This window comes from Neofelis nebulosa, chromosome 7 (genome assembly GCF_028018385.1).
Source record: "Neofelis nebulosa isolate mNeoNeb1 chromosome 7, mNeoNeb1.pri, whole genome shotgun sequence".
Lineage (NCBI taxonomy): Eukaryota > Metazoa > Chordata > Mammalia > Carnivora > Felidae > Neofelis > Neofelis nebulosa.
Genome location: NC_080788.1, coordinates 88,893,051 through 88,919,963, shown reverse-complemented (window position 1 = coordinate 88,919,963; position 26,913 = coordinate 88,893,051). Strand labels below are relative to the sequence as shown.

Genomic DNA, 26,913 nt, shown 5'->3' with positions numbered 1-26,913 from the left:
CTAATATTTTTATAGATATCATAACTAATAAATTGAATCTATGCTGTTTTAGTTACTGTGCTAAGATTTTTATGCAGTCCTATTTAATCATCAAAACACTCTTATGAGGTGAGTACTATTAACTGTATTTTTCAGAAGAGGAAATTGAGGCTTATATAGCTTAAGTAACTTATCCAGGATCACATAGGCAAATTATGGCAGGTCTGGATTTGACTCTAGGCCTTTATGACTGGAGAGTCTGAATTTTTAATCATTAAATTAAATTGATGATTGCTATTTAGGAAGTTAACTTAGTAGCCAGGCATTTTACTAAAAATTATACAATCTTACACTTTAGTTTTCTTTTTGTCAGAAATCAAGTCCCCAGTGAGTTTTATCTATGGATGGCCTGAAGAGGGCACCACAGCAACACTGTTTCCCCATTGCTTGTAGTGCTTCATATACTAAATGATATAAAGTTTAGATCTTTCTGCCTGAACCTGGATATATTTTAAGGAGGAAAAAGGCGCAGTTGAAAAATTAAGATCAATCAGCTGCAAGTTTTTGATAAGTTTGAGGTGACCGTTACTATTTATAATTTCAAATAAGATCTCTACAGTATATAAATTAGAAAATTGATAAATATTTTGCCTTGACCAGGAGAAATAGATCTGAGATTGGGTGAATTGAGGTGGAAAATGTGTAAATTGAAGAAAAATCAGGAATAGTTGCAGAAAGAAAAAATCCAAGAGCTACCAGGTTATTACTAGTCTAAGTCATATTTTTGAGACCTTTGCTTCTCTGTGTTAACTGTGAATGTTGAATAAGGAAAGATATTTCAGTGTTATAAAATAATAGGTTTTTCAGAAAAGGTAATAATGATAATAGTTGAAACATGTATTCCTGTTGTGTGTGTCAGGTATTCTGTTTCTTTACACAGTTGAACTTATTTAATCATTATAACAACCATGTGAAATAGGTCCTGTTATTATCCTTATTTTAAAGATGAGGAAACTAAGACACAGAGGGGTTAAGTAACTTCCTCAAAGTCATACAGGCAGTAAGTGGCTGAGCAAGGAATTGAGCCCATGCAGTCTGGCTCCAAACTCCAAGCTGTTAATCCCAGTGCTATTGTCTCCCTTCCTTAACAAGTTTTTAAATTCTTATAATTAGCTCATGAAAATACGTAATAAAATGGACTTTTCTTTATTCAGCAGAAGTTATGGCAGGTCTGTGGCTATGCCAGACTAGAATTTACAAGAGCTATAAATTTCCATCTTACAATTGATCCTTACTTGCTGATCTCTGAAAATTACCTAACTACTTTGTTTTAGATTTTTTATATTTACTTATAAATGAGAACTTGAGTATTAGGTGAAAAATTTTAAAATCCAGATATAAAATCTAGAAAACCTTTTTAAAAAAATTTTTTATTTATTTATTTTGAGAGAGACAGAGAAAGAAAGAGTAAGTGGGGGAGGGGCAGAAAGCGAGAATCCCAAGCAAAAATCCTGGGGTTCAATCCTAGGAACTGTGAGATCATGACTTGGGCCGAAATCAAGAGTCAGATAGATTCTCAACTGACTGAGCCACCCAAGCACCCCTAGAAAACCTTTTTCATTATTAGTGGATTGGATTACCAGGGTCATTCTGTCAACACAGTTTTTATTAAAATAAAGGATAGGAATTTTCCCTAACTCTTGTTACTTAGAACCCACAGAGATCAATTAAAGTGACTTGAGTGAAAAGTTATAAGAATAGTTTATTTTAAAAATGCTGTGTGGATGCCTGGGTGGCTCAGTCAGTTAAGTGTCTGACTTTGGATCTGGTCATGATCTCACAGTTCATGAGTTTGAGCCTTACATTGGGCTCTCTGCTGTCAGCACAGAGCCTGCTTCAGATTCTCTGTCCCCTTCTCTGTCTGCCCCTCCCCCACTTGTTCTCTCTTTCCCTCTCTCTCAAAAAAACCAAAAATTTAAAAATAAATAAAAATACTGTAAATATTCTTCCTTCCAACTGGCATTTCTGTTAAAATATGTGCAGTTTTTTTTTTTTTTTTTAAGTCAGGGGGAGAGGGTCAGAGAGAAAGGGAGAGAGAATTTCAAGCAGACTCCATGCTCAGTGCAGAGCCCAACGTGGGGCTTGATCCCAGGATTCTGGGATCATGACCTGAGCCAAAATCAAGAGTCAGATGCTCAACTGACTGAGCCACCCAGGTGTCCCCAAATATGTGCAATATTATTTTCCTTATTTTTCTTTTTTTTTATTTGAGAGAGAGCTTGTGAGCAGGGGCGAGGGGGAGAGGGAGAGGGAGAACAAGAGAACCTCGGGTAGGCTCCATGTTCAGCACAGAGCCTGACATGGGGCTCTATCCCATGACCCTGGAATTATGACCTGAGCTGAAAGCAAGAGTGGATACTCAACCAGTTGAGCCACGCTGGTGCCCTGAAATATGTGCAATTTTATTTTTTTATTTTTATTTTAGAGAGAAAGCGAGGGAGCACAAGCAGGAGAGAGGGGGGAAGAGAGGGAGGGGGGGAGAGAGAGAGAGAGAGGGAGAGAGAATCTTAAAAAGGCTCCATGCTGAGTGTGGAGTCCAGTACAGGGCTCTATCCCATGACCTTGGCCAAAATCAAGAATCAGAAGCCCAAAATCAAGAGTCAGAAGCTCAACCGACTAAGCCACCCAGGTGCCTCTCAAGTGTATTTTAGTAGGCAGCAATAATCTCACCAAGAGAGATTTATTCCTTAGTAGTGATAAAAGCGGCAATACAGTCAAGACAAATGAGCACTTACTTTAGTACTATAAAGATTAAGTTGGGTCTGGAGCTATTCTGATTCTGCGGTGCAAATCTGATGCTGACCACTTACTGGTAATGCAGATTCTGCAAGTGAAAGGACATGGTTCAGAACAAGACTGCCCCCAACTTCAGATGCCAGCTGCAGGTGGGATCCCAGGTTCCCTGTACTTCTGACCAACTAGCTACAGATCTGTGTGTGTGTGTGTGTGTGTGTGTGTGTGTGCGTGTGTATGTGTGTGTGTGTGGTTGTAGGGGGTGGCTTCCCCACAAGCCCCCCCTCAGGTTTGATAATTCCCTAGAACAACTCACAGAACTCAGGAGAGCACTGTTACTTATGATCACAGTTTTATATTAAAGATTACAAATAAGGATTAGCAAAGAGACCCACAGAGTGAGGTCTGGAAGGGTTCTAGATAGAGCTTTTGTGCTCTTTCTCTGTAGAATCAGGATGTGTCACCCTCCTAGCATTGATAAATTTGTTAAACAGGAAGCTCCACTGTGCTTTGGTATCCAGAGTTAACTTGTTTGTTTCTTTACTACCAGCCAGGATTGATTGAATCTCCAGCTCCCTTCCTCTTTTCCCTCCCTTCACCTCACTTCCCTTCCCTAAAGGTCAGGCTGTCTTAAATCCCCCCACCCCACCCTCTAATCATATTGATCTTTCTGGTGATTGGCCCTCACCCTGAGTTATCTCAAAGCATAAACTCAAGTGTGATCTGAGGGCTTATGAATAACAAAGACACTATGTTAGGAAATTCCAAGGAATTTCCCTCTTAGGAACCTGGGACTAAGTAAGGCCAGTCAAATTCTGTATTATACAACTGGAGCGTAGGCATTATTCTGCTTACAGTGATTTTCTTGTGATTTATTTATTTATTTACTTATTTACATTTAAAAAAATGTTTATTCCTTTATTTTTGAGAGAGAGAAAGAGAGAGAGTAGAGAGTATGAGCACACATGTGCACAAGCCGGGGAGGGGCAGAGAGAGAGAGGGAAACGGGATCCAAAGCAGGCTCTGTGCTGTCAGCATACTCTATGTTAAAACTGCTGTTTTAATCATAGCAAATATCTTTCTTTTCTTCCAGGAGTCTGGAGCACCTATTCTCACAGATGATGTTAGTTTACAAGTGTTTATGGATCACTTGAAGAAACTTGCTGTGTCAAGTGCTGCTTGAAGTGCTAAACATATTAAGGACACTTAAGATGAAATAATACTTCAATTTCCTTTTTCAGTTTATCTGTGGAAACCAATACAGGTATCTCTGTAGACTCTTTGTATTAGTATGGTTTGAGACATGTGGGAAAATGTTCACATTTGTAGAATAAGCTGGAATATAAGAGCAATAAGAACAAATTTATTTTGCTTGCCACAGTATTATGGCTGGTTTTAGAAATCTGAGGTCTTTATAACTTAATTATGTTAAAGAGTTGAAATAGAGTTGGCCTTGCACTACAGAGACATAACTCATTTGTATATTGCAGAAAAATACAAAGTGGCACTGAATGTCCTTGCTGACTTTTTGAAAACTTGTTTCTTGATTTTAACCAAGTAAGCAAAATCATTGACAGTAATGATAAATGTGAACATTTTTGCCTATTCGTTGAAATATATCTGTGATTTTCGAGCACTTATGTATACACCTTTTTCTGTACTTATTCTGTTAAGGCAGATTTATTTTTATGATGATTTGTTTAGGGATTATTTGACTTTATATATGGTAATTTTCATGAAGATAATTTAATGTTTTTGGTCATTTGGAAAAATAGTTTAGAGATGGAAAGTTTTTTGGGGTAACAATCCCACAACTGACAAATGTGAAATTCCCATAAAGTACCCAACCTATGTAATGAGACGTGATAAGTTTTTTAAAAAGGGAGATAGAAATTAAACCATTTTGTCAGAATGCGTTTTAGGAAGGCTTTGCAGTAAAATAACTGTCATCACTACTAAACCAAATTTGGTTTTTACTGCATGGTTATGTTGTTTCCCCTTGTTTTTCTGAGGTAAATTTTATATTATATCCTTCAGTATTTTAACACTATTTTGGGAGTTTACATATTATTTCTTATTTCTGCTTCCATATTGTGAAATGTATTAAGTTCTTACTCAAACAGTATTATATAATATTTTGTTGAATTATATCATGTGGTGATGCTCAGTTTTATTTTGATTTATTCATTAGTATAATTCACTTTTACCTTTTAAAGTTTACTTGTAGCAAATGTTTACATTGCTAAAGCCAGATATGTTTGACAATGAAATTTATATCAAGTACTGCAAATAAAAGGTGGTGCTATGATAAATGCTTGGAAGGACAGTTTGATGATTGTACTTGCATGAACACAATCGTATGATAAAACAGAAACTTAAAAAAAAAGTTTATATGTTGTATTCAATTAAATAAATTGCTCTGTTCCATTTTATTTGAGTTGAACTGTGCTAGGCCTAAATACCAATAAAATATACTTTTTCTGTGTTTTCCTGCTTATTTCAAAGTCTAATAAAGCCTGAGAAGCCTAATGTAAAATTAGAGCAATTATAAAATCTGCTATGAGTAGATTAAAAAGTATTCATTTTTTAAGAATAGCAGCTTTATTGGGGTATAGTTCACACACCCACACAATTCACCCATTTAAAGCGTACAGCTCAGTGGTTCTTAGAATATTCAGAGTTGTGTAATCATCGACCACAGTTATTTTAAATGTTTTTATGTATTTTTGAGGAAGAGAGGAAGAGCACAAACAGGGGAGGGGCAGAGAAAGAGGGAGATGGGGGTGTGAAGCAGACTCTGCAGTGACAGCAGAGAGCCTGATGTGGGAGTCAAACTCACAAGCTGTGAGATCATGACCTGAGCCTAAGACAGATGCTTAACCAACAGAACCACTCAGGTATCACAACCACCATCAGTTTTAGAGTATTTTCATCCTCCCCAAAGTAGTTGTTTTGGCTATAAGGAAATTGTGTTTTGGAGTTAAACACACTTTTGAAAGCCCCTGTGATGATGATACATGTTTATTTGTGTGGCCCCTTAACTTAAGCTCTTTAAGAATGCATTGTTACTCTCGAATGATAGAAGTCAGTACTTACCCTTTACTTCTAACTCAATTACACAAGCTGAAGCACCTTTGTATTGAAGGGATAAAGAGGAGCAAATGTATCATGCCCTTTTAACTTGACATTTAAAAGAAATAACCTGGGATCTGTTTGTGTCTAATTTAGATATTACTAAATTATTAGCTATTTAATTTGATTGTTGAAGAACGAAATGTTTAACCCTTTTAATGAAATTTAGAGTGAATAAAGAGCATTTGTGAACTCAGCAGCAGCACTGAAAAGCTCCAGTAGGTCCAGAACTATTTTGTATTCACTGTTGAGCCTACTGCCCCCTAGTGGCCTTACCTCTAAAAACAACTTTAGGGGCACCTGGGTGGCTCAGTTGGTTAGGTGACCGACTTTGGCTCAGGTCATGATCTTGCAGTTTGTGAGTTCGAGCCCTGCATGGGGCTCTGTGCTGACAGCTCAGAGCCTGGAGCCTGCTTCAGATTCTGTGTCTCCCCCTCTCTCTACCCCTCCCCTGATCACGCTCTGTGTCTGTTTCCCAGTAATAAATAAATATTAAAAAAATTAAAAAACAACTTTAGACCTCATCTGTGTAGTTTTATTTTGTTGTAACAACATAAATTTATTCTTTTGTTGGCTGATTCCAAAAGTGAGCTGACATTTTCTCTATCCAGTTCCCCACTTGATTGATAAACTTGTGTCTTATATTCCCTACCTCCACAGACTGCATCTGAGAATGTGCTTGTCCAGGCCAGAAACCAATGAATCATTTTCCATTCTTACTCTCCACATCGTTAGTAACTATATTCACCAGTTCAGCCTCTCTAATAATCCCCCTAATCTATTTACTACGCTCCGTTTTACTGCTGTTCTACCTTCATTGTATCTTACGTGGTTGGGGCAGCAGCCCCCTAACCAGTCTACTTTCCCCAGTCTCCTCCACCCCCCTCTTCAATTCACTGAAATACAAATCTGATGATGTCATTCCCTTTGCCCTAATAATAAAATCCAAATACTTTGATCCAGTAACATTGCATACTACATATCAATTGGTTCCTAGATCTCCTTTAGAAAAATAGCACAAGGGCGCAGATGAAAAGATGTGCAGTATTGGAGAGAGGTCTCTAGTTCTACCTAAGCATTAGTCTTAGGTGTAGTGCTTGGGAATTATATAGTGACAAAAGCGAATGCATTTTTCATTAACTGTTACAAATTAAGTGCTGTGGCTTATTGCACTTGGTTTTATTTTAAATGAAAATAATTTTTCAGTTATTTTTCAAACACCAACAAATTAGGATTATTTGCTTTCTAATGCTCATCTTTCCATTTTATTTTCATTTTCCATGTTTCTGATATACATGCATGCATACTGTTTATACTCCCACATGCTTGATTTGCATTCATTTTGAGCATTTTATCAAGTAATTCAGATGGTTTCTCTTCCTTGCTTTTTAATAGTTTATGTAGTGAAATTAAAACACTTCATCCTTTCTTTAATAGAAAAACAAAAGCTGATCTAGATTTAACGTATTATTATCTGATGAATATAATAATCAGTATACAATACTAGATATGGAATAATGAAGTTACATTACTAAAGAAATTCAGATTTTTTTTCTTTCCCATCTATGGATTATACCGACATAAAGTCCAATAATTTGGGTTGAGGATGTGATACTGGGAAGTTGGGGGTTTTTTCCCTCCTAAGGAAACATTAAAAAAAAAACAAACCCAAAAATATTAAAATGTCTCAAGCATTTGGAAGATGGATGGAGAGATGTCAGTTTTAGGCTTAATCAACATAAAATTAGCTATGTATTTTTAAAAGTTAAGGATAACACAGATCAAACCAATGAAACTTTCAAACCAGATCATGTAGCTTCCAAACCAGTGGAAGAAAAAAAGCAATAAAAGCAATCTGATCATGGGGCACCTGGGTGGCTCAGTCAGTTGATTAAGTGTCCAACTCTTGGTTTCGTCTCAGGTCATGATCTAACAGTTTGTGGGTTCGAGCTCCATGTCAGGCTCTGTGCGGACAGCTCAGGGCCTGGAGCCTGCTTCAGATTCTCTGTCTCCCTCTCTCTGCCCCTCCCCTGCTTATGCTCTCTCTCTGTCAAGAATAAATAAACATTTAAAAAAATTAAAGCAATGTGGTAAAAAAGCAAGAAAAATGAAGGTAGCAAAGGGAAAGCATGGTAAAAGACAAAGGAAAAAATACTGGATTAATACTTTTTAGTGTATTTTATTAAAATTGAAAAACATTTAATGGGTTTTCACTGTAATGAGCAAAATCATATACTATTTGAAGAACACTTTTTATTAATTTCAAGTTTTTTTTTCATTTGAAGCAACAGATATAAATAGCAAAACTTTCTAAGTAAATTTGATATTTTCACAAATTTCATAAATTCCTAAATTCTTAAAACTTTCTTCGGGATTGATGCTAGCGACTTTCAAAAAACTTCTTGGTAAAACAATTTCCACTATAGTATATAAATTAGAAAATTGAAGATAAATTCCTATTACATTTGGTAAAACCCTCTGAAGTTTTTCTTCTTTCACAAAAATGAGAGCAAGTGGCTGAGTGATGGTGCACATTGACATTTGATCCTTTGGTTTCGAAGAAATGTCCAGTTAGTTATAGATCAAGGCATTTGAATATTGCTTATTTCTTTTGACCATGTAGGACAAACATCTGTTACTTTCATGGTGTTCTTTGAAATTTGATTCTTCAGTATAAATGTTTATTTTCTTATATTTTGTTACTGCATATTTAATTGTCTTCTCTGCAGTTTCTGTGTGCTGATCTAAAGCTTAGTGTTTGTTTGTTTTTTTAATTTTATTTATTTTTGAGGGAGAGAGAGAGAGACAACAAGCAGGGGAGGGGCAGAGAGAGAGAGAGGGGACAGAGGATTCAAAGCAGGCTCTGTGCTGACAACAGAGAGCCCGATGTGGGGCTCAAACTCATGAACCATGAGATCATGACCTAAGTAGAAGTCAGGCACTTAATCCAACTGAGCTACCCAGGCACCCCTAAAACTTAGCATTTTACTGTAAATTGTTTAAGCCTGGTTTAGACTGCAACTGTTTTGAGTTTTGATTAATGTCATCTAAAACTTTACACCAAGAAAAATTTCTAAATTGTTCCACTGATGTAATGATTTATTTTATTAAAACATTTTTTTCATGTTTATTTATTTTGAGAGAGAGTGGGGTGAAGGGCAAAGAGGGAGACAGAATTGCAAGCAGGCTCCATGTTGTCAGCACAGAGCCCGATGCAGGTCTTGAACCCATGAACCGTGAGATCATGACCTGAGCAGAAATCAAGAGTCACATGCTTAAGTGACTGAGCCACCCAGGCACCCCAAGAAGCATAATTGTTTAGTTGCTTAATGACCAAGCCATCTAAAATGTTTCCTTTCATGAATTTCAGGGAAGATTAGATGTTATAATCATACATTTACTACCCAGGAATGTAGAAGTAGTTTCAAACTTGAGAAATTGTGGAATTTTGGAGTTCAAAGCTCCACTGAAGTCAAGAATTATCCAATTCAAGAATTCCCTGTCAAAGCCCCAGATTGTTGGTCATCTGACCTCTGTAAAGTACTTTCAGTAACAAGTAAAACATGATAGCTGTAAATTGCTGAATCCTGCAAATGACTTAACACGTTTAAAGATAATGTTAGTGAATTGGGAACGAATAACATGTCACATACCAAAATAAACCTTGACCAGAATTTGATGGAGAATATTTAAATCTGTTTTATACAACACATTCTGAGGAACTGTGATCATTGACCTACAAAGCCATCCGGCATTCTCTGATCTTGTCATTAAAAGAGAGCAGGGCGGCCTATAATGCAGGAGGTGTTTGCCAATTTAGAAAAACCGCTTCCAAGCAGGACATCGTGCACCCACTTTCTTTTTTTTTTTTTTTTCTTTTTCTTTTCAATGTTTTTTTTTTTTATTTTTTTATTTTTTGGGACAGAGAGAGACAGAGCATGAACGGGGGAGGGGCAGAGAGAGAGGGAGACACAGAATCGGAAACAGGCTCCAGGCTCCGAGCCATCAGCCCAGAGCCTGACGCGGGGCTCGAACTCACGGACCGCGAGATTGTGACCTGGCTGAAGTTGGACGCTTAACCGACTGCGCCACCCAGGCGCCCCGTGCACCCACTTTCTAACAGAGCACTGTGTGTTTTCCAGATGCAATAACCAGAGTATTTAAGTAAAGAAACGTGCATTGCAGAGCCAAGTGGTGTGAATCTGTTTTCCATAGGAAATGTGGCTTGCTCTCCTGGGGAAAATGCTGTTTTCTGCCCTGGGTCTAGATAATGCTCAGCTGCCTTAACAGGGCAGAGCAGTCCCAGAATGATCCTTCTGTATATGTTTAACCTATTCTGGGAACTGCACTGTTTGTTTTGACAAAGTAGGGAGATCCATAGAATCAACAATTTTTGTAGAGGTTAGAGATTTTTTTAAGAATAACAAATTTGGAGATTGCTTTTGAGTTACAGTAAGGATGTCATTTTGAACTGCGATAAGTATACTGATAAAAGAACCTCTAGAAATGAAGGATTACATTTCACTTTATTTAGTGCATTAGAGCAGATAGTTCCTGTCTTCAAGGCAATTTAAAAATAACTTAATCTGCAAAGGTTTAAACATTAATCTTCATAAAATCCTTGTGAGATGCTGATAGGTCAAATACTTTGCATGTTTGAAAACATCTGTGAAGAAGTAAAATTCAACAGAGATGTATCCTACAGCAGTACTTCCCAAACTCGAACATGCATAGGAATCACCTACAGATAACCAAAATGCAGATTTTGAAGTAGGTCTGAAACTGAGTCTGAGGTTTGGCACTTTTAACAAGTTCCCAGGTGATACCAGTGTTGCTTTCAGGACCACAATTTAAATAGCAAGTTCTGCTAAAAGCAACATTTTCAGCATGTTTTGGGACTTCCATACAAAGAAGTCGAACAGTCAGTTGGAAATGTGCATTCTGGAATCGGGAGACTCAGGTTTTGGAACCATAAGCATAGAGTTTGATAGCTGAAGCTATGAAATTAGATGAAGTTCTTTTATTAATTATTTACTAAGTGCTAACAAGGTATGTAGGGAGCACAGTCAGGCAGTCTTCCTCTGTTGAGCATGGATTATGCCATCATGTATGGTCTCTTGGAACGTTTAATTCTAAAATTCTATTTTTAATGAGAACATTAAGCCAACTGATTTATCAAATATATCTTTTTCAGCAAGGAAGTATTTCTATTAGAAAAGCTATCAAGTTACTGAAATATTAATGGTAGTACAATATCATGTGACCAAAGAGAATGTTTTCATTGAATCCCGGGTTTTGATAATACCCAGAAATAGGTTCTGTATTTTAACAGGGGTTTTGAGAAAATAAGATCCTAAGTAATAATCTGTGAAATGGCTTAATTAACAATTGCCTTTAATCATTTTAAGGATGATATGTTCCATTTTTTAGGACCATGAGAGAGATTGCTAAGACATGTTATGAAGTGTTCTTAATTAGGTATGTTTATTATGCATGAGGGTAGACATGGATCTTGCCAAAGTTAGAAAAATTAATTTGATAGTCTGAGCAGACTTTAGACCAACAGACTACAGTTTTGTGTATGTTCTTGTCTTCTCATCTTCTCATCTATTTACAGTGAACCTTTTTGATTATGTTTACTTATTGAACGTCATACACACATTTGACATGGCTTGTTGTAAATGACTCTAATGATTAGTTTCCATTTGGAGTCTAAAGTCCAGCATGGTTTCAGGGAACTAATGTTTTGTTATTGCAGGTTCTCTGGCAGGAACACTCAGCACCCACTCATAGCACTGTGTGTACTCAGCCTATACCGGTGACAGCTACATCTGCTTCTCCACCTGCACCTTACAGTTTTATTTATTTATTTATTTATTTTTAAATTTTTTTAAATGTTTTTTATTCATTTTTGAGACAGAGAGAGACAGAGCGTGAGCAGGGGAGGGGCAGAGAGACAGGGAGACACAGAATCTGAAGCAGGTTCTAGGCTCTGGGCTGTCAGCACAGAGCCCAACGCGGGGCTCGAACTCACAAACTGCGAGATCATGACCTGAGCCGAAGTCAGACGTTCAACCGACTGAGCCACCCAGGTGCCCCTATAGTTTTAAGTTAATAGCATTTGTTGTCTGTAGAACTTAAGAATCTGACTGTATCTAATGAAGGAGACTAACTGGATTGAAAAAACTCTCCACCTTTCTGCAAGACCTTCCATAAAATCATATTTCTGTGGAGTGATGTGGGGATTTCTTTTGATTAAATAGATTATGAAGCTGTGATTGTCAGAGATACATTTAAATTTGTCCAGAGAATACTTTTATTTATTAAGAATATAATCACAAAATGTGTTTAATAATGATGTAGCTATGATATATGTTATATATATATGGCTCAGTTTCTGTCATAGTTAAAACCCACTTATAACTTAAAACCTAAGGTTACCACTACAGAGGAAGAAAACCAAATCTTTTACATAGTGTATGAGACATGTCAGTCACCATGCCTGCTACACCCAAGATGTCCTGCCTCTTACAGCCCTCTGCTGAGTTAAGCAGCCAACCTCAGTCTCTTTCCTAAGCAAAGGGATGGGATCAAATTTTCTAAAGGCACTCCTAAAAGTTGAATAGAAAAATCCAGAGAACAGTAGCCATTCTGTAATGAGAGGAAAAATGATAGAAAAGAAACAAAATGTGGTGGAACATTAAGGTTAAGATCCATGAAGTCCAGCTGGGGAATGGTTCCTAGATTGCCTTGAATCTTGCAGAATTGCTATTTCTGGAATCTTTTCATCCTGATTCCCAAATGTGCCCTTACAACAAATCCCCATTATGTGAGAAGAATTAAACTTATTGGTGAAACGAAGATCACAGTGACCATGATAAATTTACCTTTTGACCTGATATTGCAAAGAATAGGGATTTGGTATTCATGAAACTAATCAGAGGAACTGAGAGTGTGGCACATTTGGATACAGTCCCAGGAGTCGTAGTGTTTTATCTGCCCATCTGGTTTAGGGGTCTTTCTAACCAGCAGGATCCAGCAGGATTACTAACTTACAGCTTTCTGAAGACAACAAAAGCCTTAATATCAATGAGTAACAGGAGTTATATATGATTCACTCCACATCTTTGTAACTAGTACATTGAATGAGTAGGATCATGAGCCATAATTATGAAAGCTACTGTAATTTGTGTCTGCCTGTCCCTTTAAACTTGTTCAGCGTGTGTAGTTTCCCACCCCTCAGCCACCTAATGGAGACTGTAGCTGGCTGATCACTTTTAGGTTACTCCCACCAAATAGACTTAAAGATCACTCTAAGTCATAGACATAGTCCCATTTAACAATGGCTAGGTCCTGTGCTAGGTGGGAAGCATGCATCACCCCATTTATAGTTCTGCTTGATGGCCTATCTTACAGCTCACTCTGGGATCTGCTATCTGTGTTATCTGGACATCTTCGTCCAAGCCCTTTGTTACACACCCACAAGAAGAGTGTGAATGGTATGCATAAAGAGAATCCCACTGTCAGTCTCTGGTTCTTCTCTCACAGATACTTTTTTTTTTTTTTTTTTTTTTTGAGGGAGAGAAAATGCATGAGCATGAGCGGGGGAGGGGCAGAAAGAAGGGGAGACACAGAATCTGGAGCAGGCTCCAGGCTCCAAGCTGTCAGCACAGAGCCTGCTGTGGGGCTCAAACTCATGAACTGTGAGATCATGACCTAAGCAGAAGTCGGACACTTAACCAACTAAGCCACCCAGATGCCCCTCTCACAGATACTTCTTAATCAGTATGTCTTGGGAATGGGTCTGTTTTCTGATACATTCTTGCCCAGATTTTTCTCCTGAGTCCCACCCTCTCGACTCTTCCTCCACACTCTATTTCGTGATACACAGTTCTTACTGTTATTCCTAGTTACAGGATTTGCTTATATAGAGTTCTTACTGTTATTCCTAGTTACAGGATTTGCTTATAAACTGCTCAAAGTAAACCTTAACAGCTGAACCTTCATCAACCAATTCTTTTTTACATTTTTTAAAATGTTTATTTATTTTTGAGAGAGAAGAACAGCGTGTAAGTGTGGGAGGGGCAGAGAGAGAGGGAAACACAGAATCTGAAGCAGGCTCCAGGCTCTGAGCTGTCAGCAGAGAGCCCGATGCAGAACTCATGACCTGAGCTGAAGTCGGATGCTTAACTGACTGAGCCACCCAGGTTCCCATTCATCAGCCAATTCTAATGAAAGGTTATGCTTGCCTTTAAAATGCTGGACAAAGCCATCTGCCTGCTTTTCTTGTTAATGAGGAAGGTGACACGAGGCAGCAGCTCTCTGCACAATGTTGTGTGGTTATGGTCCTTTCTGCCTGCTGGGTCTACTCTACTGGGTGGGGATTCCTTGTGGGCTATAACCATAGGAAGTCCCTCCCTGCTTGGAGTTTGGGTTAAAAATGGACACTTCTTTTCACAACTCAATGATACCATATGTAGCATATGTTTCTTGGAAGTTGTAGCTAAAAAGTAACTCAGAGATATTACCATTCAATCACTATATTATATGTAATAGTATGTAGGTTACATAAGCCCTCAGAGATTAGAGATAAAAATGATTTATACAGCAGTGCTTTGTGCTAAAAATATCAGTTGCTGATGATTCTAGAAAGTTATAGAACTAACCTACCAGTCAGATATCTGTAGGGAGGAAGGCATATTTAATATTTGCCTATCAATGAAAGATTTTTTATGTGTTAGAGGACTCATACAATAGAGTATAATTGTCATTTATTTCTGAATCCTGTGATTTCATAAAATTAATAAAGTTTTATTTCTAGCAAATTCTTTACTATTAAATTTTTAGAAGGATGTGAGACAAAACTTGTCAAGAGACAAAAATGATTCTGTGTTCTTTTTTTCTGTTGAGGAATGTGTCATTACATTTCTCTGTATTATTTTCACTTTCTATTATTTGTGGAATTGCTGAACTAGTTCTTGAATTCAGGGAACACTTTAATTCACTCTGATTTTTTATATTGTTAAGCCTTCAATGAACAAAGGAGAGAATCACTAAAGGAAGAAAATAAATAATAACATAATAAAAACAGCAAAGGGAAGCATTTCAGAGGAACATGTTAGAAAATGCTAAGGATAGGGGAGCCTGTGTGGCTTAGTTGGTTAAGTGTACGACTTTGGCTCAGGTCAGGATCTCATGGTTTGTGGGTTCAAGCCTTGTGTTTGGCTCTGTGCTGACAGCTCAAAGCCTGGAGCCAACTTCAGATTCTGTGTCTCCCTCTGTCTCTGTCTGTCCTCTGCTTATGCTCTGTCTCTGTCTCTCAAAAATAAGTAAAAACTTTAAAAAATTAAAGAAAAAAAGAAAGTGCTAATAATAAATTTCAATCGAGGGGTATATTGCTTGGAGTCACTAACACTTTTTAACCTCAGGGGGGCAGTAGCTACTACATAACTGAAAACAAATCATGCTTTAATATCTTCCTCCTGCACTTTAAATTCTGAACTTTTCTAGTTCTTTATGTGATTTTTTTCCCTATCAACACCCATGCTTTAGTGTTTGTTTTCTGAAAGCTAATACCTACTCCTGTCTGAAATAATTGGACCTCAAAAGTGAAAAATAGTTTGTTCAAAGTGTACAAAATTGGAGAGATGACTTTAGTTCCACATCATGCACGACAAGCTTTCATAATCGGAGTTCCCAGAAGAAAATTATAAATACATGACATGTTTTATTTGCTTTGTAAATCAATTCTTTTAAAAGCAGTGATTATGGACTCTATAACACAATAAGAGAGGCTGCATTGATATTGAGGTCACACATTATCCTAGTATCTCCAGATGTGACCATATTTTTGGCCTATAATTTCTTGTAGAATATTTAATATTTTGACCATATGTCCATTCTTGTCATAACCTAAATATAGATTTAAAGTATGATGATAGTATTTTTCTTTTTTTTTTAATGTTTATTTTATTTTATTTTTTAATGTTTATTTGAGACACAGAGCACGAGTAGGGGAGGGGCAGAGAGAGGGAGACACAGAATCCGAAGCAGGCTCCAGACTCTGAGCTGTCAGCACAGAGCCTGACATGGGGTTCAAACTCACAAACCCTAAGATTGTAGAGGCCAGTCAGTCACGGAGAGTCGGGACACCGAGACTTTTCTTTCCAGGAAGCAGCTTTATTTGTGCCAGCACAGGCTCATCGGGCTAAGACCCCAAAAGGCTGAGCCCCAAGTGCAGTGGGGTGTTGTCTTTCATACAATTTTTACTCCTTTGTCTCTCAATCAGTCTGAATGGGCAGTCTATGTTACAGAGTCATGAGGAATGCCATGCATGCACACATAGCCAGGTTACCTTCCCTTGTCTTGAGGTTTTCACCACATTCCTTAGAGAGGGGCCCTATCACATTCCCCCCTTTGATGCTCAGATCCCCTATCTTGGGTCAAAGAGCATCATCTTAGTTTAGAGGTTTATATTTCCATAACATCATCACATGCGTGGCAGTTTTCTTTTTGACAATTACCTCAATAAGGCTGGAGACAGACCATATAACCAGGGGAGCTAGGCAAGGTAGGATTAAGCAAGGCCCCCAAATCAAGAGGATAATACCTGTGATGGTTTTGAATCCCCTGAGTGTTGAAAACCATCCTCCAAATACCTCCCCGGGGTTCCAACCTTTCCAGGTCTGGACTAGGACATGAGCAACCGTTCTCATTCCATCTGTGATCTCCTCTAAGACTTTTTCTTCATCATCTATCTGTAGGCAGCAGTTGCTCAGATTAAATTTTTCCACAAACTCCTCCCTCAGAAGCAAGCAAGCAATCTAAGGCCCAGCAATTTTGATAGATAGCATTGTGCATTTTTGTCTGATGCTTGGCTAGTAAGTTAAGAGCTCTGGCAGTTTCATCGGTTATAATTTTTGCAACTGCTTGCAGTCTGATTATGTGGTTTAGCGTGTAAATGGGAGTGCAGTAGCCCCAGGAGCAATCCTCTGCCCAGGTGGCAGGGACATAATATTGGATTATATGCTCGGGAGGCCATTCATCATCTTTCCAATCGCCAGTTTGTAGGGCACGTCATTTCCATTGAGTCTCCCTGTCCCCATACACTTGGACTCCCAATTGTTCCCCTCTGGCAAGTGGGAACAGGAAGAAAGATGGACGAATAGTTCTCAGCACACATGAACCTGACCTAAGGGACGTACTGTATGGGCTGTCCTTCCACATATCCAGTATAGTCCACCTGGGGCCCACCACTTGATGGCTGCATTGAAGTTGTCCCAAGCCTTTAGAGATCAGAGAAGTTAGACAAGGGGTGGGGATCTGGCTCAAGGAGATCTGGAGAGCCCCACCATTGGGTTCCCCAGGCAGTTGAGTTATAAAATCTTTGGTCTGGGCATGTTAAGCTTCCAACATAAATGGTGAACTTTCTTCCCCATTGGGCAAGGCAGTTTTCCCCAATAATTGATGTTTTGAGGAGCTAAGCCCTGGTAGTAGGACTGGGGTATTCTGTTCCCTTATATGGTTTGCAAGGATATAATTCTCTAGCCTTCCATGGCCATTGACCTCCCATGTTGGTTCCCCCGCATACATAGCAAGAAGAGATCTTCAGAATCTGGGCTATAGTCTCTGCTAGGGCTAGAAACAAGTTCCTTGCTGTGACTGAAATGGGAGGGGGCTACTTCTTATTTCTTCATAGAAGGAGTAGAAGCCTTGATGGGACATGGTTGGATGGGTGGTAATGACTCTCTTGAAATATAGCACAGTCCCTGGGTTTCTCCCTTGCCCATGAATCCAGATGCCAATTTGGGTGCCCCTTTGCCATTTTTAGTCTCCTGGGTTAATGATGGTAAAATGAACAGGATTACAGGCTTTTGATTGACAACCTGATGTAGTGGTCCCCTTCTTAAGGAGCACTGTTGTGCCTTCTTTTTCCCAAGTAGCCCATGAAACACAGCTTCAGCTGGGGCATAAAAACTCAGGTGTATAGGCATATAAACCGTTTTCCTCACACACGTATTTGTCATTGAGTGGGTATTCCCGCTCCCAATCTAAGCCTCTGCATGGTATATCAAGAGTCCTTGGGCCCTCTATGAAAAGTGCCCACTTTTTTCATATGACAGATGCCTCTGGGCCAATACCTATAACCGCACATACATCAAACAGTATTGATACCAGTCATTTGGGGTTACTAATTTGTGTCTGACTGACCAAAGCCCACCCTCCCCCCACCTTAGGAGGATCGGACTTCCAACCAATCTTCGCTAGGGGAGTATTGTGGGTCAAAGCAAGTGTACTGACTCTCCCGTTGGCAGGTAGCATAGGTGATCTTATTGTGTCTGCAGGTCTCCAGGACTTTTCCTTGGCATGACAAGTGCGTATGATATAGTAAGGTCCAGGTGACTCCCTGGCCTGACCTGGTTATGTGAATACATGCATCACAAGAAGAGGAATCTAGGTCTACAGAAGGGGTCCAGATTAGAAGCAACCAATACCAAATGAAGCATCCTATCTATAAAAGGAAGGTAAGTGCTAACAGAAACCTCTTAGAACACTCCCAGCTAGGTGGGGCGGCCTCTGCCAATCCTATGGCGGAAAGTAGAGCAAGAATCACAATAACAGTGAGACACAGGGGTGGTGGTGCATCACAGTAAGGAAACAGATATAGAAAACAAGGACAGTCTGTTTGTTTCACTGGACCGTCGATTCTTCAAGCTTCTGTGTGTAGATTAGTTAGCTTCTGCAGTCACTAAAGCAGGGCTGCAGTCTCCCAGAGCCTCTGGAGTTGCAGATTGCTTCTTCTGTGTGGTCAACTTGCATGGTGTTAATGGATGAGGAATGCACTCCCAGTTTTGAGATGCCAGCTTCACTCTGCTGTGGTGAATCCAGGGACCTACTTTGGCTACCTTTACTGCAGTAGGTGTGGACAAAATAATAGTGAACGGGCCTCTCCAGAGGGGTTTTAGGGGTTGGACATTCCACTCCTTCACCTATACAGCATCTACTGGTTAAAGGAGTGAGCAGCTGTGGTCAGACTCACAGGTAATCACTCCCTAACCCAATGGTGTAAGGTGGTTAGGGAGAGCCAAGGGCCTGCATCTGTTGCCTTAGGGTTAGATTGCCTATCTCATTTAGATCACCTCTTATGCCCTTGATAAGGGGGGGGGCATCCATAAAAGTTTTCATAAGGGGAGAACCCCCATCTACTTAGTGGGGCTACACCTGATTCTTAACAAGGTGATTGGCAACATCTGGTCCCAGTGTAGGTGGGTTTCCTGACATAGTTTACTTCATTGCAGCTTCAGGGTTTGGTTCGCTCGTTCCACCTTCCGGGAGCTCTGGGGTCAGTATGCCATGTGTAACTTCCAGGTGATCTTTAACCCCTTTGCCACCAGCCACACCACCTCAGCCTCGAATGCTGGCCCGTTATCTGATCCCATAGTGATAGGGATCCCAAACCGAGGAATGATTTCTTTTTCTTTTTAGTATTTGTTTTATTTTTGAGAGAGAGAGACAAAGAGACAAAGCACGAGTGTTGGAGGGGCAGAGAGAAAGGAGACACAGAATTGGAAGCAGGCTCCAGGCTCTGAGCTGTCAGCACAGAGCCCGACATGGGTCCTGAACCCACAAACCTCAAGATCATGACTTGAACTGAAGTCAGAGGCTTAATCAACTGAGCCACCCAGAGGCCCTGAGGAATGATTTCTTTTAGAAGAAGTCGGGCCATTTCATGTGCCTCTTCTGTGCAAGTAGGGAAGGCTTCCACCCACCCTGAGAAAGGACACACAAAGACCAACAGATATTTACAGCCTCGGACCTGGGGAAGCTCAGTGAAGTCCACCATCATATTTTCAAATGGGGCTCCCTGGACACTCTGCACCCCAGGGGCATCCTTGGGTCCCTGACGTGGGTTATTCTGGGCACACATTTCACATTGCTCACACACGGCTCAGACAATGCTGGAGAGTTGAGGGATGTAGAAATGTCGGCTCAGCGTAGTCTTGAGAGCTGTCCAGCCAATATGGGTTTCCTGATGGAACTGGTTGACAAAAGCTGGAGCCAGGGCCTTAGGAATTGCTACTTGGCTGTCTTCAAATTTCCACCATCCACCTGGGAGGTAGCTTCCATTTTCAGTCATAAAACTGTCATGTTGTAATCAGGGTCCCATTCTGCCAGTGGACTAGGGAACAGTGCAGCGGCTAAAGCTGCTGATTGTTTCTTTGGAGGCTGCAGGATTTGCCTCTCGGTCTGCCTTATGGTTTCCCCGTGCAGCCGTGGTGTCTCTCCTTTGATCTCCCTGACAATGCATGACTGCCACTCTTTTAGGGGCCCACACAGTGTCTAAGAGTTCAAGGATTTCCTTATCACACTTTATGTCTTTTTCTCCTGAGTTTATTAGACCCTTCTCTTTATATAAAGCCACATGTGGGGCGCCTGGGTGGCGCAGTCGGTTAAGCGTCCGACTTCAGCCAGGTCACGATCTCGCGGTCCGTGAGTTCGAGCCCCGCGTCAGGCTCTGGGCTGATGGCTCAGAGCCTGGAGCCTGTTTCCGCTTCTGTGCCTCCCTCTCTCTCTGCCCCTCCCCCGTTCATGCTCTGTCTCTCTCTGTCCCAAAAATAAATTAAAAAAAAAAAAAAAAAAAACGTTGAAAAGAAAAATTAAAAAAAAAAAAAGCCACATGTATGTGGAGGGTGGTGAAGGTATACTTAGAGTCTGTGTATATTAACATGTATGCCTGCCGCCAGTTGGAGGGCTCAGGTTAGTGCGATGAGCTCTGCCTTCTGCGCCAAAGTCCCCTTTGGCAGGGGTTTGGCCCCAATGATAGAATTCAGGGTCACCACCACCCTGCAAGGCATTCTCCCTCTTTCACAAAACTGCTATGTCAGTGAAATACTCAGCGTCAGGGACCTTGAGGGGCTGGTCCTTCAAGTCTGGTTGGCTGGAGAACACCTTATCCATGACTTCGATGCAGTCATGGTCTGGTTGATCTGGCCTGACAGGCTGTAGGGTTGCAGGGTTTAGGGTTCACTACTTCTAGGTGAATGTGCGGGTTCTCACATAGCATTCCCTGATATCTGATCATCCAGGCATTGGTTAGTCAGTATTGTCCCTTGTATTCCATTGTCAATATTGAATGTGGCATTTGGACTGTCAATTCTTGTCCCATAGATAACTTGTCATCCTCAGACACTAAGAAGGCCATGGCTGCAAGTTCCCATAGGCAGAACAGCCAGCCTTGGGCAACACAGTCAAGCTGCTTGGAGAGATATGCCACCGGGTGATGCCATGACCCCAACATCTGGGTTATGACTCCCACTGTGATGCCAGGACACACAGGAGGGTAAGGAGCTGCCTATTTCCTTCCACGCAGTCCTCCCGAGACCTTCCAGCTGCAGTAAGTCATCTATGTGCTGAAGCAGGACACAGCCATGTTGATCCACTGGGAAGGCTCTTAGGTCTGAGGCTAATGCAGTGCCAAAAATGGTGGGGTAGTTTTTGAACCTCTGAGGCAATCTGGTCCAAGTCAACAGGCTCTTGTCACGATTTTCAGGATTCTCCCCCTGGAAGGTGAAGATCAGTTGATTCTGGGGGTGGCGGGGGGGGGGGGGCAGGTGGATGCAGAAGAAGGCATCCTTGAGGTCTAGGCATGTGAAGGCAGCTACGGCAGGGATAAGACCCAAGATAGTGTATGGGTTCGGGACAACTGGGTGCAGGGTGACGGCGGCCTGGTTTATTGGGTGCAGGTCTTGGACCGGCCGATAGTCATCAGTACCTGGTTTCTGGATTGGGAGGAGAGGCATGTTCCAAGATGATTGACAGGGTCAGAGGATTCCGTATTTTAGAAGTCTTTCCAGGTGCTTCTGTATCTCCACCTGTGCTTTACAACGGATGAAATATTGTTTTTGGTGGATTGGCCCTGACCCTGGCTTTAGTTGTACAATTGCTGGAGGTATGTTCCGGGCCAGTGCTGGTGGGTTGTCTTCAGCCCACACCCCTGGTACTCTTCAGAGGGAAGCTCAGGTCCCTGTTGTGGCCCCTCCATGAGACTGTAGAGGTGCCATTCTTCCCCTTGGGGAATTGTGAGAGCCATACTCTTTTCTTCCGGTTTTCTTAGAGTCAGAGCAGCTTGTCTATGGGAGTTGAAAGTTATCTGGGCCTGTAGCTTTCCCAGCAGGTCCTGGCCCATTAAAGCCACGGGGCAGTTGGGGAGTTACAGGAGTTCATGGATGACTTCATGGCCACCTAAATTGCATCGCTGAGGCAGCAGGAAAGGATGGTGAGTCTGATTGCCCATGGCCCCCACAATGGTGGCTTGTTTCTGTGAGAGGGGGCCCATGGGTTGGGTCATCACCGAGTGACTGCCCCAGTAGCTACCATGAAGTCGATGGGTGGCCTCCCCACATTAATTCAGACCATAGGCTCTTGGGGGCCTTAACAAAATAGAGCCTGGTCTGTGCTATCCCTCCTCATAGTCCTCCATGGTGGCTAGCCCCACAAAATCCTCTTCAGGGGCCCCATGAGGCTGTGATGCTGGTTGGTACTGGCCCTGGACCACATGGCCTCTTTCTTTCTTCTTGGGGCCCTGCTGAGAATTACCCAGCCACAGGGGGCACTCAGTTTTCCAGTGGCTCTCCTGATGACAATGAGCACACTGGTTCCGTTCTAACTTTGGTCCTGGGTGAGATGATCCTCCCCAACGTTCCCCTTTTTGGCCCCGGCCCTGTCCCTGTGGGGCACCTTTCCAGGAGCATTCTGACTGCTTTACCAAGGCAACAGCTAACAAGTTTGCCTTTTTCTGAATCTTCTTGTGTTCTTGCCTCTGCGCTGCCTGATCACGGATGACAAACACCTGAGTTGCTACTTCCAGTGACTGACCGGCATTCATGCCTGTGAAACCCTCTAGCTTTTGCAGCCTGCACTGGATGTCCCCTTCAGCCTGACCTATGAAAGCCACAATGACGATCGGCTGGTTAATGAGTGCCTCTGGATCAAGAGGAGTGTAGAGATGAAATGCCTCACATAGTCTCTCATAGAACTGGCTCGGGCTCTTCTCGGGTCCCTGGAGCACTTCTGATGTTTTATTCATATTTATGGCCTCCCCTCACCCCCCCCCCCCCCCCACCTTTTTTCATGCCATTTAGAAGGGTTTCTTGATACTGTTCAGTCCTTGTGAGCCCTCCATATGCACTTGAGTCATTTGGGTCCCATTTGGGGCCCTCCCTAGGGAAGTGAGTCTGAGCATAAGCATGGGTGTCTAGTGTCCCAGCTGGGGCATTCTCCTCTAACCATTTTAGAGCCACTTGGGTAATTTGGGGATACTTCTCCGTGTTAAAGAGGGTCAGGAGGAGTTGGTGGGAGTCCATTCGAGTAGGTTTATGGGTTTGAATTATGGACTGCATTAATTCAATCATAGCCTGGGGCTTCTGCTATAGGAGGGAGTATGGTGCTTCTAATTTAGGAGGTCCATAGTGGTAAAGGGTTGGTACACAAAAACACTGGACTCCTCGGATCTGGTCTTCCTGATCATAATAGATGGGTTCCCTAGTTTCCCTCAGTGGCATCTGTAGGGCTCCCTGGTGTTGCTGCAGGGAGCGACTGTCTTCCCTGGCCTGATCTTCTAGTTGCCTTCCGGCAGGGGTGTATGCAGTTAGGACCCAGTGAGCCAGTCACATCCAGAGAGGCTGGTGGTGCTAGAGGAGGCAAGGCCTCAGGACTAGGGGCAGGCTCCGGTGGGGTTTCAGAAGCCTGGGTGGCTGGAGGTGCAGGTGGCAGTGAGGGGTACAGTGGGCAATATGGTGGTGGGGTCCCCTCAGGCTCTCCCCACAGTATGGGTTTTTCAGGTTTTGGCCGGCATTTGGAGGAAACCGTGACATGAGCCATTATAACTTTACAGTTCTCTTCAATACAGACTTTTAGCCAAGGCGACCAGGATAGGACCAGGTCTTGCCAACAGTCAACATAAGGAAATTGGTCAGGGTGGCCTGGATCCCCCACAACGACTCTGAACACTCGGCCAACGAGTTCATTTTCTTTTTTTTTTTTTTCAACTTTTTTTTTTATTTTTACTTTTTTATTTATTTATTTTTTTTGAGACAGAGACAGAGCATGTACAGGGGAGGGGCAGAGAGACAGGGAGACACAGAATTGGAAGCAGGCTCCAGGCTCTGAGCCATCAGCCCAGAGCCCGATGCGGGGCTCGAACTCACGGACCGCGAGATCGTTACCTGAGCTGAAGTCGGACGCTTAACCGACTGAGCCACCCAGGTGCACCCAATGAGTTCATTTTCAAGTGGGCCTTTGGAGGGCCAGTTTACCAAGAACAATGGCCAATTAATTTCCCAGAATGTCCGGAGCTTTCTGGGAGTTTTTTTCACACTATAATCTCCTGAACATCCCTTTTTGAAATTCCTCAACATACACTGTAGGGGAGTCAGTTTACTCTGCTTTCTTCCCCCTAACGGACAACTTACATGCACAAGAGAGAAAAAGGGGGAAGGGAGGGACTAATTTGGAGCGGACGCACACGCGCTTCAGTCCGTTTCCGGCTGCTCTCCTCTCAGAGGTATTTCAGGCGCCTCTTAGAATTGACGGGTTCAGTATCAAGCCCTGCCTCGATAGACTGCGCGGGAAGTCTGACACCGCCCTGAGCCATATGAGGTTGCCAGGGAACCGCGGACCAGGACTCAACACTCGCTTCGGCTCATTGGTCAGGTCAGAACTTTTCTGCTGTCGGTTGCATTCACACACAGCCACACAGCGACTCCATCCCGCTGCCCAGTGCCCAGCGCCTTAGCGTTGTGGTTCCGGTTCCCTACTCCGGCAACCCTGGCAGATGGTCAGGCTCCTCTTCTGCCTCTTAGGGGCAGGTCTGCCCAAAGGATCCTGGGTGCTTACCAGTCTGATGGGCGGTGCTCCTTGAGGTGGTTCCTGGGCTTCACTGGGTCCCTTTGTGCACCTGGGGTCCTTGCCCCAGTGCGCTGGGAGGGGCTAGTCTACTATGAATCGAGCGGTCCGCTGGCGCCAGGTGATGTTACCTCTCCCAGTGCCCCAAGTTTCATACCCCGGCCACAAGGGAGGTGAAACACCGTCTCCGCTTCCGGGGTGAGCCCCCATGAAATGTAGTGGCTAGTCACACACAGAGTCGGTACACTGAGGCTTTTCTTTCCGTGCCAACATGGGCTCAGCATGCCAAGACCCCAAAAGGTTAAGCCCCGAGCACAGCGGGGGCAGAGGCAGGGGTTGCCTTTTGTACAATTTTTGCTCCTTTGTCTCCCATATATGGTAACGTACAGTCTGAATGGCGGTCTATGTTACAGAGTGGTGAGGAATGTTGCGGACGCGCACATGGCCAGGTTGCCTTTGTCTTGAGGTTTTCACCACATTCTGTAGGGAGAGGCTCTGTCACAAGGTCATGACCTGAACTGAAGTCAGTCGCTTAACCGACTGAGCAACCCAGGCGTCCCATGACCGTCTTTTTTTTTTTTTTTTGGAAAAGCACAACAGCCATAATCAGAGGAATTTGTGTCAGAAAGTTATATTTTATAGTGGAAGATCCTAAAATGTTAAAAACTCTTTCACTTGTGTTCAATTTCTGTGCTTGAGTGAATTACTTATCATATGAGTGGAGATCTTCTATTGGGGATAAACAGCTTTGGTAAATGTTAGAAATAGTGCATGTTTCAGCTATTTTTTCTTTTTTTTAATTTTTAGTGTTTATTTTTCAGAGAGAGAGACAGAAAGAGAAAGAGAGAGACAGAGTGTAAGCAGGGGAGGAGCAGAGAGAGAGAGAGAGGGAGACACAGAATCTGAGACAGCTCCAGGCTCTGAGCTGTCAGCACAGAGCCCGATGTGGGGCTCAAACTCATGAACCCTGAGGTCATGACCTGAGCCGAAGTCAGAGGCTTCACCGACTGAACCACCCAGGCGCCCCTGTTTTAAAGCATTTTAAAGCATTAACTTTTGAGTATTTGCTCTTATTTCCAGTTGGGGTAATCCAAGATAGTTTAGTTTCAGAGATTTTTTTCTTCTGTTATTTTTTTTAGAAATAACAATCAGATATGTTGTCATCTAGCAAGGAAAAGAAAAGATATAGTTCATATCTTATTTTATTTTATTTTATTGTATTTATTTTTGAGAGTGAGCACTAGTGGAGATGGGCAGAGGGGGAGAGAGAAAGAGAGAGAGAGAGAATATTACAGGCTCCACGCTTACTGTGGGTCCTAACTCCGGGTTCCATCCCAGGACCCTGGGATCATGACCTGGGCTGAAATCAAGAATTGGAAGCTCAACCGACTGAGCCACCCAGCTGCCTCTAGTTCATATCTTGTAAGGAAAAAAAATCAACTGATGTTGACTTTAAGCACAAATGTAGACAGCAGAGTATGGCAGAGTGAGATGTTTAGGGGCATGGACTCTACATGGGTTCAAGTCCCAGTTTTGCCACTCCCTGGGTGAATCACTTTGGGCACATTGTGCAGCCTCTCTGGGCCTGCTTCCTCAGCTCTGAGATGGGGACCATCATAGTACCTACCTCATAGGGTTGTGTGAGGATTAAGTGACAGTGCTTGTAATATGCAGTCAGGCCTCCCAAGACAATGATGACAGCCAACACTTACAGGGCATTTAATAAATGCTAGCTAGTGTTCTATGTGCTAAGGATAACCTCTGAGACAGGCACTATTATTATTCCCATTTTGCCAATGAGGAAACTAAGGCACTGAGTGGTTAAATAACTTACTCAAGATCACATAGCTACTTAGTGGTGGACTAGAGAGCCCAGGTGGTTTGCTCCAGAATACTTGCTCTTTTTCTGCCCTATTCCCTGAGGGTGGCTAAAATTCCTGTGGAACTTGTACGTGCTCGAGGTCAGGGAAGTGTGTTAGTGGAGGTCGTTGAGAGGGTTGAACTGTGGGCTGGCCCCAGGCAACTGGAGGCTCTTCACCCGCTCCTTGTCCTTGTAATGTAAATTCCCCCTGTCACCCTTCCCTCTTTGTAACACAGCCTTGATAG

At 42.1% G+C, this 26,913-nt stretch overlaps 1 protein-coding gene across 4 annotated transcripts in view; it reads left to right on the top strand.

Annotated features, from left to right (window-relative positions):
• SEC23A (SEC23 homolog A, COPII coat complex component) overlaps nt 1-5,257 on the top strand; it is a 70,983-nt gene extending 65,726 nt beyond the window's left edge. For all 4 annotated transcript variants that reach the window (XM_058738888.1, XM_058738887.1, XM_058738886.1 and 1 more), the window contains one exon: nt 3,866-5,257. In XM_058738888.1, coding sequence (XP_058594871.1) covers nt 3,866-3,955 — 90 coding nt within the window. In that variant the 3' untranslated portion in view covers nt 3,956-5,257. The remainder of the gene's footprint in view (nt 1-3,865) is intronic.
• Nucleotides 5,258-26,913: the final 21,656 nt, after the last annotated feature.